This window comes from Equus quagga, chromosome 6 (genome assembly GCF_021613505.1).
Source record: "Equus quagga isolate Etosha38 chromosome 6, UCLA_HA_Equagga_1.0, whole genome shotgun sequence".
Classification (NCBI taxonomy): Eukaryota; Metazoa; Chordata; class Mammalia; order Perissodactyla; family Equidae; genus Equus; species Equus quagga.
In genome coordinates this window covers 125,614,781-125,634,096 of record NC_060272.1, presented here as the reverse complement: position 1 = coordinate 125,634,096, position 19,316 = coordinate 125,614,781, and the positions used below count along the sequence as shown (strand labels likewise).

At 36.9% G+C, this 19,316-nt stretch overlaps 1 protein-coding gene across 1 annotated transcript in view; it reads left to right on the top strand.

Moving 5' to 3' along the window:
* The window catches only part of PLAA (phospholipase A2 activating protein), a 38,785-nt gene that overhangs the window by 6,748 nt on the left and 12,721 nt on the right, over positions 1–19,316 (top strand). The window contains exons 2-9 of the mRNA XM_046664082.1: positions 201–394; positions 9,513–9,613; positions 9,697–9,817; positions 11,646–11,813; positions 12,281–12,416; positions 14,557–14,726; positions 18,117–18,274; positions 18,954–19,173. Coding sequence (XP_046520038.1) covers positions 201–394; positions 9,513–9,613; positions 9,697–9,817; positions 11,646–11,813; positions 12,281–12,416; positions 14,557–14,726; positions 18,117–18,274; positions 18,954–19,173 — 1,268 coding nt within the window. The remainder of the gene's footprint in view (positions 1–200; positions 395–9,512; positions 9,614–9,696; positions 9,818–11,645; positions 11,814–12,280; positions 12,417–14,556; positions 14,727–18,116; positions 18,275–18,953; positions 19,174–19,316) is intronic.

Here is a 19,316-nt window from a genome sequence, read left to right as displayed (position 1 = left end):
CTTCTCCTAATCTGATGTAAACCTCTGTAGTAGCTAATGTAAACTAGCTATTTAATATTTAATTTAAAACAAATTCTTAAAATAGTGTGTACTCTAAAGGTCAACCTAGACACTAAATGAAAAGGAGTCCTTTGTCAACTTATGTCCTGGGCTAAGTCGGAGGACAAGTACATGTCTTATTAATTATCATGTCTTTCCAGTCCTAACAGGGGCTTTACAGAAATGCACTGTATGAGTGGCCACTCCAATTTTGTATCTTGTGTATGCATCATACCTTCAAGTGACACATACCCTCATGGACTGATTGCCACTGGAGGAAATGATCACAACATTTGTGTTTTCTCACTGGAGAGTCCGGCACCACTTTATATACTAAAAGGTCACAAAAATACTGGTGAGTATAACACTTTGGTGTTTTTCTGTTTGGAGAAATTTCATCCTTTTGAAAGTAAAACTCACATATCCGTTTTTCCTAGTTTTTGTTATGTTTGATTTACCTATAGCTATGGCTTGATAATGAAAACCTTTTTGCATCATCATTGTTCTATATATTCTCTGTTATAGATTTACTGTAGTCATCAGAAAAGGTTGACATGCTTGTATGTGTAAAAAGTAAAGTTTTCAGTTATGGAAGGAAGAGGCTCTATAATTTTAGTATACTTTTTGATTTTGGTTTCTTAACTATTTGGTGCAAGGAATTCATTTACTCTGGAGAACTAGGAGTATTTCTTTATCTTTTGGCTATGTATATATTTATGCAGCAAATTAAAGATCCAGAAGGAAGGTGTTTAGGACATTAGTATCATTATTGAGCAATATTTAATACTTTTGAATATTGTTTTCTATGATTTGTATATATTTCTGATTCTCTTATATTCCTAGATTTGTGTATGGCTTAACAGCTCTTTGTTATAAAATGATGTGTTTAATCAGTGCAGTATGGTACTTATTTTTTTTATGTATCTGGAATAGTTTGGGACATCACTAAGCAAATAGTATGGTCCATAAAAACTTTAACTTAATTCCTTTAAAGAGTTTGTAAAATGTTTTGTGTGTATATGTGTGAAATCTTCAATACAGAGTGATAGTTTTTTTTTTTAACTTTACTAAGGAAATCTTCAAATGTATACGAAAGTAGAGACATAGTATTTTATAATGAGTTGTATATAAACATATGTAAAAGAGAACAATACAATGATCTCTTTCACCCAAGTATTTACATAGCTTCAAAGATTATCAACATGTGGACTATCTTGTTTCATCATCCTCCTCTTCCACAACATTTTAAAGGAAATTTCCAATATACTATTTCATTTGTGAATAGTTCAATATGTAGCTCTAAAGTAGAGCTTGGCAAACTTTTTCTCTAAAGGGCCAGATAGTAAATATTTTAGGCTTTGCAGGCCATATGGTCTCTTTCACAACTACTCAACTCTGCTGTTGTGTGCAGAAGCAGCCATTGACAGTAAATAAAGAGATAAGCCTGTCTGTGTCTCAGTAAACCTTTATTTATGGATACTGAGATTTGAATGTCATAATTTTCACATGTCAGGAAGTATTTTTGAATTTTTTTCCTCAACTACTTAAAAGTATACAAACTATTCTTAGTTTGTACATTGTACAAAAACAGGTGGCCCATGGGCCATAGCATGCTATAAAAGTTTTAGTTTGCTCTAAAAGATAAGGATTCTCTTTTTTTAGAAAACAATATCATTATGATACCTAAGACAAAACAAAACCTAATTTCTTATTTTCAATATCTAGTGAATGTTCAAATTTACCCATTTGTTTCATGAATTTTTTTTTACAGGTGGTTTGAATTGTGACCCAAACAAGGTCTACATATCTTTCCATCTGTTGGTTTCTTTCCTTTTTTCCCCCCTCTCTATTTGAAACCAACTTATTGTACCTGTAGAATTTCCTACAATCCGAACTTTGCTGATTTACATCTTGTTGTTTCCTTTAACATGTTCCTCAATCCCCTCAATGTTTTGTCAGCTATTAGTTAGATCTAGGAGCTTGATCAGATTCAGATTCATATTTTTGGCATGAATAGTTTGTGGGTAGTATTGTATATTTTCTACTGTAACATGTCAGGAGGCACATAATCTCTCTTTTTGTGATGATAAGATTGATGGGTGGGTTGAAGTGTTGTATCATCCATTCATTATAAAATTCCCATCATCCTTTTATATAATGGTTTTTAGCATCTGTTGATGATCATTGCATAGATCCAGTATTTCATTACAATTTGCAAAATGATTATACTCGAATTCTACCATTATTTCTGCATTTAATAGCATTTTTCTGTATAGAATTTTCCCACATCAACTCTTTGGTTACCATGTGAGACTTTTATGCAGAGAAGACGGGATAAATGATTGCCTTGCCCCCTCTCCCACCTCTTACTGGATTCCGGAATGAGTTGGTTGCCGACCATCTTTTTGTTTGTTTGTTTTTGATTCTCAAATTGTCCTGTATTTGTCCAGTGGAAACCTCCTGTGGCCTTTTGATAAGACCTTCGGTAGTCTTCCTTGCTTTTGATGTTCCAGGTTCACTTTATGCATTTTTTATTCTAAACCTGAAAGCACCCATTTTGCCAAGAAGCTCTCTGTTTTTCTTTTAGTGGAAACATCATATTTAGAAACCTCAATTTGGGCTGTAGTGGTGCTGACTGGGATTGTTTTTTATCTTCAAAGGAAAAACTACGCTACAAGGTACATTCGGAGAAGTCTAGATTCTGTCTGTATTGCCGTCTTGCACCATCCATCCTTATAATTAACTATTTTGTGTTAACTTTGTTCTTCCTTTTAAAAAAAATAGCAATTATGTGTATTTATATTGTCCCTTTCTTAGAAGATAACACTATATGCAATTTTCTGCCCTTGCTATTTTTGCCTGATAATATTGTTCTGGAGATGACTTTATTGCAGTGTTTAGAAATCTTCATTCATTTTTGCAGCAGCATTGTACTTCATTGTATAGCTCTGCTGTAACTGTTCCAACTTATTCAACCAGTCCCCTATTGATGGACATCTGAGTTTCCAGTCTTTTGCTAGTGCAGATAGTGCCATGATAAATGGCTTTGTGCATATGCCAGTTTGCTTTTTTGTGAGTGTAACTTAGGTATAATATCCATTTCTGGATCAAAGTGCAAATTAAATAAGTTCTGATTTTTAATTCAGCTTGATGCAGTATTATCCATTAGGAAATATATCGTATGATGTAGGTTTTTGAAGATAAATTATTGTCTGAGAAATAAGATTATAAAAAGAAGAAAGCTTTAAAAAATTAACTGTCTACAAAAAACTTAAGATTCTTTGTTTTTAGACTAGCACATGAATAAATTATTAATATAAGGATCAAACAAATGGTTGAATTTACTGTCCTTCTAGGCGTTTGAGTTTAAAGATCAAAAGAAAAACCAAAAGATAGTGCATAAGATTTAAGTCAATCTTTTTAAAAGTATGTACTTATTTAAAAAGCAACTTTTCATATAAATGGAAAAATTCACTTTGACTTCCAAAGTGAATGTGAATTCAAATACGTTAATCATATATTTGTACAGTAATCTCTTTCTGTCTTTCCCCTATGACTAAGCACATGTAATGCATTATGGATCCATAGGAGATGTTTTCTGTTCTCATTGCCAAGACTGTTTGTGCGTTTCCTGAGCATCGAATCTTTTTTCATCCTAAAAGATTAAAATCATTTAATCTCTCTGAAGTTTAGTCTCTTCATCTGTTGAATGAGAGTAATAGCATTTAGTTCCTGGGGTTCTTGTGGAATGCGATGCACTTTTTTACAGTGTCTGGTACATGGTAAGCCCTTCATAGCTCTTAGGTGTTATTACTAAGTAAAGTACTTCTTTGCAGAGGCCCAACACCAGCACCTGTTCATGACCTCATGTCACACATTTTACGTACTGTTCCTGTTTTCCTTTTGTCCTGCTTTCCTATTCCACTTATTTTTAATTTTTGTCTTAGTGTATTGTGTGTATTTATGAAAGTCACTTAAAATTTTTCTACAACAGAGTAGGTAACAAAGTTTGGAGAATGCTTGTTTAAATGTAATCATAATGCATATGTAGTTTTAAAACTTTTGTGTTTTTCCTAAAGTTAATGACCCCCTTCTTGTTTCCATATCTTTCTGTGTAACTATAGCTGATTCTTTACAAATATTGCAAAGATCTGTCAAATTCCTATTACTTTTTTCACATATTCTAACGTAGAATGAGTCAGGATAGTCTAGGTTATGGTATGGTAACACCTCCCAGATTTCAGTGGGGGAACACAAAATATGTATTCATCATGGATTATTGAGGGAGCTCTGCTCGTCAGGAGTTTCTCAGGGACCCAGGCTGATGGGGCTTCCTCTCTACATGTGCTTTAGTGGTGGTTGTAGCAGTGAAAGGACAATATGAATAATAAGGTACTGTCTCTTAAAAACATTTGTCTGAAAGTGTCGGCCACCATTTCTTCTGTTGACTGATGCATGTATCAGGCTGTGCCTAACTTCAAACGGAGGAGGAAAGTGCCATCATACCACTTTTGGGCAAATGCCAGTGCCCAAAAAGGGGGAGCTAACACAGCCTGCCTCTGGTCACCAGTTACTCAGCTTGCTCTTCCTTCTGCAAGCAAAATACCCACCTCTCTCCGTGTCAGACAAACCAAAAGTCCCATCCACTTACAGCATCAAGCCCAAAGACAAGAATCTTGGGTGATACTTAGTACTCTAAACATCGCAGGGGTGATGCTCAGGTGTTTCTACATCAGCTCCAGATATAGTTCCTCTTAAATTCAGAGGTCTATGGGCTAAAAACAAGTATCTGTCACCTGTCACCCCATATGCAGTTGTGGAACAGGGATAGGGGAATCAGAACAAACACTCCCATTCAGAAAAGTGAGCAATGCAAGACAGCAGTTTCTAATCTGTACTCTTTCTGGAATTCAGATGGGTGGCCGTTTCAGGGACACCCTTCTCCTCTGAGATTGGTAGATTTTTGTAATCAGTTCCCTCTGATCTCTAAAAGGGGTTCCTCAATCCACTGTTCTTTATGGTTCTGCTTTGGGACCCTCTGGGTTACTCTTGTCTCTTATTCTCCTTGGTGACATTGAAGTTGCTCCTTGGGGACTAAGCAACTTTCTCAGCTTGCTTTCTGCTTGTGGGAGTTGGGTACACAAGGATCATTTTAAGCCTTGGACAGTCACAGCCTTTTTTAGTTCCTGGCAGTCTAACTCTTAAAAACTTGTTAGGCTTCAATTCCAGTCCAATCTCTGTGTCAATAGCCATACCCTCAGTTATAGTCTAGATTTACTATTTCTCCCTGCCTCTCCTTCCCTCTTCCCCTGCCTGCCTCTCCAGATTTAACTGCTGAAACCTTGAGCCTGTCAGATTTGAATAGGAAAGCTTAGATTCTTTTTCCTGAGCTGTATGCCCAATTGAAAGCGTTAATTTTTGGGCAGACAACCTTAATTTTCTTTGCTTTGAAAATACTTTAAATCCATTTGGAAGTTTTGGCACTGTGCATGATGGCCGTGTTTTTGATTTGTTTCTGTTGCATGGCTGAGTTTCAGTTGTCCTTTGCTGTTGGAAGGCTGCCTCAGGTGTATATTTTTCATTTGGGTTTGAGAAGCAGTTGGCTCTTCCAGTCCTGCAAGTCACTGTTTCTGGACTCTTCCTTCCTTCTTGAGAACCAGCCACTTCTTCTTGATCTCATTCCATTCTTTTAGTGCTTCGTCAAATGTAGCCAATAGCAAGCAACACCTATCACAGTAGTCCCGTTTTCCAACCTCTTTCTTTAGACTACAAGTTTATCATATCCTGAGTTATTGCCAGCAACAGTTTCACCAGATGTTCCTCACTTCATAATAAGGATCTCCAGTCTTCCATTCTCTGATTACAGTCTTCTCGTTACCTGCCCGTTAAGCCAATGCCATATATTTTAGATTTTTGTTTCAGCGGTGCCTTATTTTTGCTACCAATTTTCCATCAGTCAGGCAGGCTAGATGACATCGTGGTAAGCAGTAACTCCAGAATCTCAGTGGCTTAACCCAGTAATTTGCTTTGCGTTTTTCAGATCCAGTGCAGCAGTGGGCTCTGCTCCTTGTAATCACTCATGATCTGGGATGACCGAGGTTTCATCTCAACATGTGCTTTCACAGACAGTGGAGAGGAAGCAGGGCTTAACTGTGCACCTGTCCTTAAAGCTTCTACCTGAAAGTAACATTATTTCTGCTCATTTTTCAGTGTCAGAACAAGTCATGTGGCATGCTTAAAGCCAAAGGAAATGGAAAAGTTCAATCTTGCCTTTTGCTTAGGAGGTGAAGAGCAGAAAATATTAAATGAATATCACTAATGGCTACCACACTCAATTAAAATATTTGTCTGTTCCATGTTTTTCCTGTAAACTTCCCTCTTGCACCCTGCTAGCCTACTGTTGGATTAATGCTCCCTGGGCTAATGTCATCCCTGGAATCTTCTTTGGCAATCTATTTCCTGGATCCCACATTTATGTCGTTCTTAACTTACTCTTTCATTTTAGTGTAATACAGCTGTTGCAGCTTCCTAAGAAAGCTGTGAATGGGGGTAAATATATTTTATATTTGCATATTAGAAAATGGCTTTATTCTACCCTTACATTTGACTGTTAATTTGACTAGACATAGAAGCCTGTGTTAAAACCAGTGAGTGTCAGATTTTTGAAGGCGGTGCTCTGTTGTCTTTAGTGTATGATGTTGTTGAGAATTTGATGCTGTTCTGATTCACTGTCTTTTCTATGGGACACTCTTCTGGTCCCCTCCCAAGCTTTTAGAATCTTCTCTCTTTCTGATGTTGTAAAATTTCACAATGCATTTTTGCCTCTGTTTCTGAAAGTGCCTTTCACTGGGCACTTTTGTGGCTTCATTCAGTCTAGATTTTCATGTCCATCACCTGAACTATTTCTTTGTCCTCTTTGCATGCTTCCCCCTTCCCGTTATTTCTTTCTGGAATCCCTATTAGTTGGATGCTAAACACTCTGAAATTATTTTCTGACTTCTATTTCCTGTTTTTCATGTCTTTTCCTTTTTGGTCTAACGCTCAGCAGACTTTTTCTATTTTTTTCCTAGTTCTATTATTTTTTTTTAGTTCAGTTCTATTTTTAGCTTTATTTTCGTGTCCTCTCATTAGTCCTTTTTATATAGTATCTTATCTATTTGCAGATAATATAGTAGTGAAGATTTTTTCTGCTTCTTAAAATTGGATTTATTTCTTCTGGATCCTCCAACCCATTCCCCCTTATTTTTGTTTGTTTTGATTTTTCTCTTTCATGTTGGAGACTTTTATTGAATGGCTGTTGGTATTAGATTGGCTGCTCATATTTAAGAATAAGGTACAGACCTGCAACTAAGATCTACAACTATGTACCAGGGCGATTTGGGGAGATAAAGCAGGAAAAAAAAAAAATATTGGCAGCATTTGTTAGCTCAGGTGCCAAAAAAAAAATGAAGGTACAGAGAAGTTGGTTGAAAAGTGTTTGGCTTGTATAGATGGAGCTTGGTAATTGGTGGGCTTCATTCAATGCTGATTTGGTGGCAGTCTGACTTTTTAGACGGGAAACCCTCTCAAATGTCCATATCTAGAGTTCTTTGGCATTTTTCAGTCCTCTAGAGAAGTTCTCCACCTCTCACCTAGGTGGAGGGGGATCTATGCCCGGCTGCTGGTGTTGTGGAAGCAGAGGCCTGTTGGTACCACGTTTCAGGATGTAGACATTCTGCCTATTCTCCCTTACATTTCGTAGGGCTCCTTATCCAGCGCTTTATTAGGCCTAGTGGCCTGGATCTGGACAGTCTACTTCAGTTCCTCCAGAGAATACGCCTCCAGTCTCCGCAGTGGGTGGGGGTCAATCTCCTGACACTGTAGGCTGAGAGGAGACACCTAGTGTTGCACTGTGTTGTGTGCAGACTTTGCATCACTCTTCTCATTTTTCAAGTCCTCTGTATAGCGTCAACCTCCAACCTAGTGGCTGGATACTGAGTCTCATAGTTTTGTGGGGCCAGTTGCTCTGCTTCTAATCCCTGTGTGTGAGTGTTTAAATTATAACCTCCTCCCTTTTGTTAAGTCAGTTATGTTGTTTTCTGTTTTCTTTGTCCTTGTAGATTAATACCACTTATGACATTACTGTAGACGATCTACCATTTTTTTTGAGGAAGATTAGCCCTAAGCTAACTGCTGCCAATCTTGCTCTTTTTGCTGAGGAAGACTGGCCCTAAGCGAACATCCATGCCCATCTTCCTCTACTTCACATGTGGGACGCCTACCTACTACAGCATGGCTTTTGCCAAGCAGTGCCATGTCCGCACTCGGGATCCGAACCAGCCCACCCCGGGCCACTGAGAAGCGGAACGTGAGAACTTAACCGCTGCGCACGCCCCCGTCCCCCCACCCCCCCGGGCTGGCCAAACAACCTACCATTTTTTTTTCTGTTTTTTTAAATATTTTATTTTTTTCCTTTTTCTCCCCAAAGCCTCCCCGGTACATAGTTGTATATTCTTCATTGTGGGTCCTTCTAGTTGTGGCATGTGGGACGATGCCTCAGCGTGGTTTGATGAGCAGTGCCACGTCTGCACCCAGGATTTGAACCAACGAAAACACTGGGCCACCTGCAGTGGAGTGCGTGAACTTAACCACTCGGCCATGGGGCAAGCCCCCAACAATCTACCATTTTTAATCAGAACTCTCTTGATTTCTATGTTTTGTTTTTTTTTAATTTTATTTTCATTTATTTTTTTTGAGGAAGATTAGCGCTGGGCTAACATCCACCACCAATCCTCCTCTTTTTGCTGAGGAAGACTGGCCCTGAGCTAACATCTGTGCCCGTTTTCCTCTGCTTTATATGTGGGACGCCTGCCACAGCATGGCTTGACAAACAGTGCATAGGTCCGCACCCAGGATCTAAACTGCGAACCAGGGCTGCCGAAACGGAACGTGTGAACTTAACTGCTGCGCCACTGGGCCGGCCCCTTATTTCTATGTTTTTAGATAATTTTTCATATTTATAATTCTTAACCTGTATAACTTTACATCAAGATGATAAGACAGGTAATTAACCATTCCATTACTGTTGAACATTTAGCTCTGCTCCAGTTTTTTATCATTTTAACTAAAGCGACTCTAAATATTTATATAAACAGCATTTCAAAATCATTTGCATTATCTTCCTATGTGGTTTCTTAGAACTGGAAGGGATTGTGCAATCACTTAATCCTGCTCCCTCATTTTACAAATGAAGAATTTGAGGTTGAATAATATCCCTGTGGTCAGCTCATGAGAGGCATAGGTACGACTGGCAAGTCTGGCACCAGAGTCTGTGCTCGCCACCACTGCACTCTTCTGCATCTCCATTGAGTTCAGTCTTAACTGGCTAAGATACTGTCACTTCACTGTTTTTAAAATTGCAGTGCTTTACTATCTAGCAAGGTAAGCATTTTTCTATATGAAAATGTGTTAACTAATGTCTTTTTTTCCTTTAGTTTGTAGTCTTTCATCTGGAAAATTTGGGACATTACTTAGTGGCTCATGGGACACCACTGCTAAGGTCTGGCTGAATGACAAGTGCATGATGACCCTACAGGTACAATAATTCTGTGTGACTGTTCTGGATAATAAATATAGTGATTCTCTGGCAACTTAGCTTGATACTCGTTTTACTCACAGGGTCATACAGCTGCAGTATGGGCAGTAAAAATCTTACCTGAACAGGGCTTGATGTTAACTGGATCAGCAGACAAGACTATTAAACTGTGGAAGGCTGGAAGGTGTGAGAGGACTTTTTCAGGTGAGATCAGACTAGACAATTTTTATCATCTCCTTGCTTCATATTTGCTTAGATGGTTTTTTCTCAAAAGTTTAGAAGCTTGAAAGTAGTATTTGAAAACAGTGTATTTGAGCCATTTAATTTGAGTGAATGTAATTTTTCTCATGGTTAATACTTAATATCTTTTTAAAAGATATAATGAGACTTCTCATTAAAGGATCAGATGTGGACTAATAAATAGCTACCTGATCAGCTATAATGTTTGTAACTGCTTCTCTGTATTATATGAGTGTAATTTTTGTTATGCAGTTGCATTTTTGATTGTCATTTGAACAAATTCAACCTGAAACTTGCAAGCATGAGAAATCCTCACTGATGGTGGGTCAATAATGTTACCTTCGTTTATGAAAGAAAACATAAGTGCTTTTATTAATATTGAAGTAAATTGTTGAATAATGACAAATTTTAGGCTTCGTTTGTGAGGTGGTTTTAGGTGGGCAGTCTTTTTAAACTTCAGCTATTAAATAACTCCTATGCTGAGGCATCTGCTGTCTAATATTAGTATTGCTGATTTACTCTTGTGGCAATTACATTTTTGGTGTGAATTTTCGTTTTTTCTTTGCTTTTATTTACTCCTTAAAAATTGATCACCACTCTGGATAATAGTGCATGAAGTCCTTTTGTGCAGATAAAACTATCTGTAGTTGTAAAATGGACAATGAGTTATAACTAAGAATCCCTCTGTTTGTTTCCATACATAATATATGCATCAAGTTGTTTATTAATCTGTCATAGCTAATCTAAATGAGCAAGTCTTGAGCATGGGGAGAGTTTTGACTTCTGATCTACCTTATTAGATCACAAGCTTCAGAGAATGTTTTGTCCTTAAAAAGAATTGTAATGATGTCTTCTACAGTGCTTCAATTAATATTGAAAGAAATTGAATTTTATGAAGTTTTTAAAAACATTGAATATCTTTTAATAAGTGGAATATATATACTACATATCCATTTACATAATTAAGAACATACTGCAAGAAGTTTATTCTGTAAATTCTTGCCTTTTCAAAAAAATCAGTAATCATTAATGTTTATTTTAATACCTGCATTTATATAAATTGTGAAATGTTTCCATTGTTAAAGCATCAATGTTTGGCTTTATATTTGTATTTTTGTTGAATCAAAGGGGTAGGAGAAGTTATCATTTAATTGAATCCAGAGATAGGGTTATGAGACAAGAAACTTGAATTCTTGCTTTAGCTTTGCCGCTAATTGTGTGGTTTTAGATAAATTAATCTCTCTCAACCTATTCTTTCATATTAAAGTTTACTTTTCTCTGATGAAGGTTTTATTTCAAACTCTTAAATAGTTGGAACCTTTTTGTAATCTTAATTTTTCTTAATTTTCTCTAGTGCTTTATAAATATTCATCTCAGTATTGTATGTTGAGAAATTTAGGGCATATTTACTCTTTGTTATATATTTCTGTTATAGTTGAATAGCGTGTGTGATATGAATTACTCTTGTTATTGAGGAAGAAAAGTTGAATTGTCAGATAAAAATGGAAAATTGTGGAGATTAAAATCCTGTTTCTAGAGAGTTTTAAGAACTAATTTTGAGAAGATACAACAAATATAAAATAACTTCCCAAGACTGATGATAAAAAATAATTGCCAAACCTAAAATACAAATTTTGGTCAACAGGCTTTTCTACAGAAAAAAATTAATTTCTTAAAGTTGAAAATCAGTTTCTACTACTCACTAACATGTTTTATAGTATTTGTGAAATACATAGAACCATCAACCAAATGATCCATTTTATTGGTTTATATTTTTCTTTTTTTAATACAGGTCATGAAGACTGTGTAAGAGGTTTGGCAATTTTGAGTGAAACAGAATTTCTTTCCTGTGCAAATGATGCTAGTATTAGAAGGTGGCAAATCACTGGCGAGTGTCTTGAAGTATATTACGGGCATACAAATTATATTTATAGCATATCTGTCTTTCCAAATTGTAAAGGTAAGATTATACCATGTATTTATAATTTTGTATGGAGCATTGTTCCTTCCCATTCTTGAGGTGGAAGGGGGAGGGCTGATGACTTACGTCAATTTATTAACTATAACTCGAATAATTTAGTAACTTTATTTCATAAGTATCTTTTTCCTAAAGAATAAAATTGTGTGATCCTCTTTATATTAGTTCAGGTTTGATGGTTGTGTTGTAAAAGTTCTCGGATAGCTGAGGAAAGACTTTGTATAATTTATTGGCATAAAGTATAGTAGAGTACGTAAGATGTGAAATGTATAAAAACATGATTTATGAAGTTGTATGTGGTATGTGACAAGTACAGAAAATTTAAAGCTATAATTTAAAAATACCCTAGGGTTAAAAAAAATCAGTATGCCTATCTAGAAAGATGGTATGTATAAATGTACTTAATTTTATTTGTTCAAACTAATTTTTCCTATATTCATGAATTTTAGATTTTGTGACAACAGCAGAAGACAGATCTCTGAGAATCTGGAAACGTGGGGAATGTGCTCAAACAATCCGACTTCCAGCTCAGTCTATATGGTGCTGCTGTGTGCTAGACAATGGTGACATTGTGGTTGGTGCGAGGTATTTATATTCTAGTCAATGAATAAATAATGCTCATTTACAGATAGGCCTTTGGTAGACATTAGAGTGCACAGAGGTAAGCCATGAATATTTCAGATGAATTGGGGAGACCATATGCTTATTACTGTTACTGGACAAAACAGTGGTAGGGTAACAGCTTTTACACTATTACGACATGATGTATTATACTAGTATTGTACCGCAAGCTGTGTAGTCACAACATTGAATGCAAAAGAAGTTAGAGAAGGTAGAGATTAGTGTGGGAAAACTTTCTGGAGAAGAAGAAATTTGAATTGGATTTTGAAAGATAATCAGTAAGAAGGGAAATGAGAATTTCTATCAAAAGAAACAGTGTAAGTAAAGATGTGGCATGGAATGAAAGTGACATGTGTAGGAGGTGAAGGAAAATGGTGGAGACTAATGCTGGGGAATAGTGGATATTAGGCAAGGGGCTTAATTATGGAGACCCTAGAATGCCAGGCATTTTTTAGATTCAGTACCTTGGTATTAAAGGGTGTAGCTCTTGAGCAAGAAGTAATATGGTTAAAGCAGAGCTTGTGAATTATTAAATATGTATGTTGGATTTAACTAGTGGTGACAGTGGACAGGAAAGCAATTTAGAAAGCAGTTGCAATAGTGGAATGTAAAATTATGAAATACTAGCCCCAAAATGCTGATGGATGAGAGACCGAGAAATGAAATAATGCAGAGGAAATGATCAGAAAGGGATGAAAGAAAACAATGAAGCTTCAGACTTGGTGATTGGAAGTCTGCATTAATAAAAATGGGAAGTGGTAGAATTGGTTTAATGCAGAAGGTGAAGACTTGGGTTTTAGGCTTCCTGACGTCTGAGGGTTGATGAGCCACACTTGTGCCAGTGGACCATAGTGGACTGGAGCCAGCTGTAACAACTGAGACTGAAGATAAAGATTAGCACAGAACTGCCAAAGTCAGGCGATAGAACACCTTTCTCTGAGGGAAGAAACAGAGGAGGTGGAACAGAAAACTAAGGACCGAATCTTGTGATGTACCGTGGGTAGAGAAAGGGAAGCCCGTAGGCTAAACAGAAAAAGGAATCCAGATGTTGACGTTCAGAGATGGAGAAGGAGATTTGCGAGGGAGATTATGGTCACTGTCAAGTACGTGAGGGTTAAAGAATGGAAAGTTAGACAAGCTTTTGGATTTGGTTAAAGGATGTTTTTAGTGATTTTTTTGATGTCACATTTGGGTAGAAAATTATAGAAAGTTAAATAAGAGGAGACAGATAAAGAGTTGTTTGAGGAAATGGGTGAAAGAAAGCATTATACACTCCTCTGGTGTTGAAGGCAAGAAAAAGAGGGTCCAGTAAAGTGGAGATGTTTTACGTTTCAGCTGGGCCGGGGGTTGATTGGTTGGTTTAGTTTTTTTCCCCCAAGTATATTTAAAGTTGAAGAAAATAAATTGAAAGGTGAAATTGATGTTGGTGGAAGGTTGAGTAAGAAACAAACTTTTCTGTAGAACTGGGTGGGATTAGTAAGTTGAAAGCAGCTAACTTGCCTTCCCTACCCCAGAAGTTAGGAGAGAAATCGTGGAGATGAACTCATTCTGCTGAGGACAGAGGTTGAGGACTGCCATCTCGTGCAAAGGCGAGGCCGTTTTTCTCTTGATTGGGGTTACGTTGGTAGTTGATAGCATAGTGAAGACAGACTCCGTGTTTCCCTAATGAACACATATTCAACATTCTGCTGTTTTCTAAGACTTCTGTTGGGTATTCAAGCTCTTTATAAAGTAAACCAGCCCACTACCCTTCTTCATACCTTCTTAATTACCATACGTAATATTGACTTTAAAAGTGTACACTGTATCTCTAGATTTTTATGAGGTTAAATATTTCACTTGGAGTTGGAAATTGTGTTTAATATTTATTTCTCTGTCCTTTGTCATTAACTTTTCCTTTAAATAGTCTTTTTCCACTCTGTACGTTGCTTTAGAAAGTAAAGGGTGGCATGTACTGAAGTCAGCGTAGTGCTGCACCCAGTAATAAATACATGGTAGTGTTTCTCCTATTCACAGATACAGATGATTTTTGTTTTGCATCATTCAGGTATGATAATGTTAATACACTGACAATGACGTAAAATCAGTTTGTTTTCCCTTGTAGTGATGGCATTATTAGAGTGTTTACAGAATCAGAAGATCGGACAGCAAGTGCTGAGGAAATCAAGGCTTTTGAGAAAGAACTCTCTCAGGCAACCATTGACTCCAAAACTGGTGATTTAGGGGACATCAATGCCGAGCAGCTTCCTGGGAGGGAGCATCTGAATGAACCTGGTAAATATTTTAGTGTGTCTAGTAGTAAAAGATGCTACCATATTTGACTTTTGGAATAACTAGGGTAATAAGAAAAAAACGCTTGTTTTGCTAGTCATTCAGTGCTATTCTCATTGCCAGATACTGATTTTTGAGAATTTTTACCATTACGTATAACCACTATGAGAAACCATGTTCTCCCCTCTCACACACAGTTTTAAAGACTTTGACCTAAGCTCCCCATAAATAGAAATCTTGTTTTTGATTTTTTAAGTAAATTTCCCAGTGTTAGCTCATATATAGGTACTCAAAAGTCACTCATTTAATACTTTTTGGTTGATTGGATTCCCTGAGAGAGATTATGCAGACTCAAAATAAAAGTGAGTTTAAAGAAAGCAATGTCTTCTTAGTGAGTTGGGGATCATTTGAATTTGAAATCAGAGGACAGCAGCTGTCTCACGTGAGTCTGGGGTTGGATATGTCCCTGATCCATTGTATCAGCATTTCTCAGAACTTGGTCTGTGGACCCCTGAGAATTCTGTGATCCTTTCAGGGTGTCCCTAAGGTCAAAACTAACTTTACAGTACTAAGATGTTACTTGACTTTACACTGTGTTAACATTTGCACTTACGTACAAAAGCACCGATGGGTAAAACTGCTGGCTTCTGAATATACAAGTCAAGGCAGTGGCCCCACATACTCTGGTGGTCCTTGTGTTCTTCATTGGCATACAGTCATAGTAAAAAAAAAAAAATGCCATCTGCCCTTAAGAATGTCCTTGATGAAGCATTAAGGTTAATTTTATTACCTCTTGACCCTTTTATTACATGTCTTTTTTAATATTCTGGATGACAATGTAAAGTACCCATAAAGTGTACCAAAGTACCATGGTGTCTCAGGGATCGGTGTTGTGCAGTCATTTGAGTTGCCGGCTGAACTGTTCCCTTTTTTCATGGAATGCCACTTTTATTTCAAAGAACCACTAACTATGGTCATTTAGGCTTGTATTTGGCTTACATGTTTTGAAAATGAACAAAGTGAACATGTCACTTTAAGGAAAACATCTGACGGCATTTGTTGCCAAAGGTAAAATTCAAACTTTCAAGTGAAAATTGAAATTTTGGGAAATTTTTATCTGCCACCAGGAGCTTGACAGTTTCCCAGTACTTAGAAGACTGTTCTAATGATATCAGTGGTAATATTAACAAATGGGATTTTTTGATGTTGAATAATAAAATGTATAAACGTGGAAGATCTGGATATCTCAGTGAACCAATATTTTCCAAATGATAAGTTCGTGGATAAAAGAGTCATTCAAAGTGTAATATAGACCAATAGATTTTAGTGTAATAGAGCATGAAAAATTCATTGGTATGGTTTCAGATTCTATCTTGTAAACTTCAAGGACCTACTGCTTGTTGATTTTCCACGTTTTTCTGAAAAGGCTATTAAACTAGTCCTCTCTTTTTCAACTGTACTATCTGTGTGAGGCTGGATTTTCTTCATATGCTTCCACCAAAACTACAGATTGAATGCAGAGGCAGATATGATAGTCCAGCTGTCTTCTAGTAAGAGAGACAGTAAAGAGATTTACAAAAATCTAAACCAGTGACAGTCTTGTCACTAAATTTCTAAAAATACATTTTATTTTTCATTAAACTATTATTCAATATGTAATAGATCTATTGTTTTTCATGAAGTAAATACATTTTTTACTCTTCTCATTTTAAATATCAAATCCCGTAAATCAATTGATATAACCCACATAAGAAAAAGCTCTTTGTTCTTCTGAATAACTTTGTGACTGTAAAGAGATCTTGAAACTAAAAGTTTGAGAACTGCTGCATTATATCCTGTTTTTAACATTCTTACAGTTTTTTACAAAAATGTAGTCTTTTCATCACTATATATATATACATTCAGTAAATATTTACCAAGTACCTAATGTGTGCCAGGCATTATTCTAAGCTCTAGGGAAAGCAACAGATAGCCAAAGGGACGTGTAAGTATGTAAGATGATGCTAAGTCCTATGGGAAAAATAAAGCAGGGTTGGGGCTGTTGTATAATCTTAAATACAACTGTCAGGGAATGTATAATGATAGCACTAGCTCCCATCACAGATAACCCCAAAATCTCAGTGACTTCACACAAGAGAAGTTTATTTGTTGCCCATTTAAAGTTCACTTGCCGGCAGGATATTCTGGAGCATGTTTGTAGAGTAATTTTGCTCCTCACGCTCATTCAGGGACCCAGGCTGTTGGAAACCACCGTCTTCGACATGTGGCTTCCAAGATCACCTCGAGTATAGACATCCAGCCACCAGACAGGGTAAGAGAGACTAGAGTAGAAGGTGATGGACCAGGCCTAGAACTGGCCTGTATCACACTCACCCAGATTCCACTGACCATTACTCAGTGTGTGACAGCTAGGGACTGGCAGATGCAAGGGGGCTGAGTAGTCTCACTAGACAGCTACGGTGCTACCCTGTGGAAGAGGAGCATGAGTCTCTGGAGGACCGCTAGCTGTCTCTGCCACTGAAGGCCTTGCTGAGAGTGTAACGTTCAAGTAAGGTCCTTAAGGAGGCAAGGGAGCAAATCTTGCCAGCGTCTGTGTGAGAGAGTCATAGGCAGAATAAACAGCCAGTGCGGACTCTGTGGCTGACGGACGGTGATGAGATGAGGGAGGAGTAGTGGAAGATGGGGTCAGAGGGGATGGTGGGGGCAGATTCTGTCTGGCCTTGTACGCCGCTCAAGCACTTAGGCTTTAACCGACAGTGTGATGGGAAGTCATTGAAAGGTCTATGGCAGAGGAGTGTCAAGAGCTCCTTAAACTTGTGAAAGAATTTCTGTGGTTGCCAGGTCGAGTATAGACTGGGACTCCCAGGGCAGGAGTAAGAGGCCATTGAATCAGTCTAGCTGAGAAATGATAGGGTACCAGTGGGTAGCTACGGAGATGGTGAGAAGTACTTTTCTAGATATATTTTAAAGATAGAGCTGAGAGAATTTGCTGAAGGTTTCACTGTGGGGTTGAGAGAAAGAGGAATCAGACCCTTCGACACTTTTTGGCCTGATCAGCAAGAAGAGTGGAGAGTGATTTACTGAAATGAAAGTGTTGTCAGAAGATACTGAGTAATAAAACTTGTTTTATTTTCAATGGGCCGGCTACTTTCTAGTAAAATCACATTTTTTTTTAACATTCCTTTAATAAAGTTTCCTTTTAACTATTATTACCTTTTTGGTCACTTTCCAGTAGAATTACATTTTAAAATCTTTTTTTAAATAAAATTTTCTATTAAACCAAAATACATATTATCTTTTATGTGTAAATTTTAATGTTAAAAATTTTCTATCTAAATGTTTCTGAATTTTTCTCTGCATTCTACCTTTGATTCTTAAAATTTTTGTTTTAAGGTACTAGAGAAGGACAGACTCGTCTAATCAGAGATGGGGAGAAAGTCGAAGCCTATCAGTGGAGTGTCAGTGAAGGAAGGTGGATAAAAATTGGTGATGTTGTTGGCTCATCTGGTGCTACTCAGCAAACATCTGGAAAAGTTTTATATGAAGGGAAAGTATGTGGACTTCTACTTTCTAATTACCATTATCTTCAAGCATTAGACAAATTAAGATTTTCTTTTCCCTTTTCCCCATGCTATAAAATTCTCTTTGGTGTTTTGACCTTTTAAAATATGTTTCTATGGGAAATTCTCTCTTTTTCCTGTCTTGTAATAGATTTTTTTAAAACTCTGTTTTTATGTAGAGAGAACTGCATTTGATAAACAGATTAGTAGTTTCCATACGTAAGCTGTTCCCAACCATTTTGGATTAGGAGCTTCTGTGCCACCTTTCGTCCAATGCTTCATGCCCAACCGTATTTAACTTGACATGACATGAGGACCCTGCAGGGCAGTGCTTATAATGCCAGCATGTTTTGATGAGTGGAGCATGGTAATAGCTAATACTTGTGGCCTTGAGATCAACCAACTGGAAACGCACCTTTGGCCTTAGAATTAATACGTAGTCGTAATCCGTCCCCCACCTTCACTCCCAGTGAAATACTAATCTTGCAGCACACAGAGGTGCTTGCTGTTATGTGCCAAGCAAAAGATTTTAGCATTGCGTTTTGGAGAAAGTTTAAGTACTATAATTATTAAAATAAAGAACACATAACATTTGTGTTATATATGCCACTAATGTATATGAACAGATAAGTTAGTAATCATTTATCTCCTTCTTATATTCCAATTAAAGGAATTTGATTATGTTTTCTCAATTGATGTCAATGAAGGTGGACCATCATATAAATTGCCATATAACATCACTGATGATCCCTGGTTAGCTGCATACAACTTCTTGCAGAAGAATGATTTGAATCCCATGTTTTTGGATCAAGTGGCTAAATTTATTATTGATAATACGAAAGGTCAAATGCTGGGGCTTGGGAACACCAGTTTTTCTGATCCATTTACAGGTAAGTTAGGCTTGTGTTAAGTCTTACGAACTTCCATCAGTGTTGATTTTCTTTTTTGTTCATGTGTTTAAATACCCATTATGATTGCTGTTTAAATAAAAGCCAAGATCTACAACAGATTTTTACTTCACATTCATATTTTT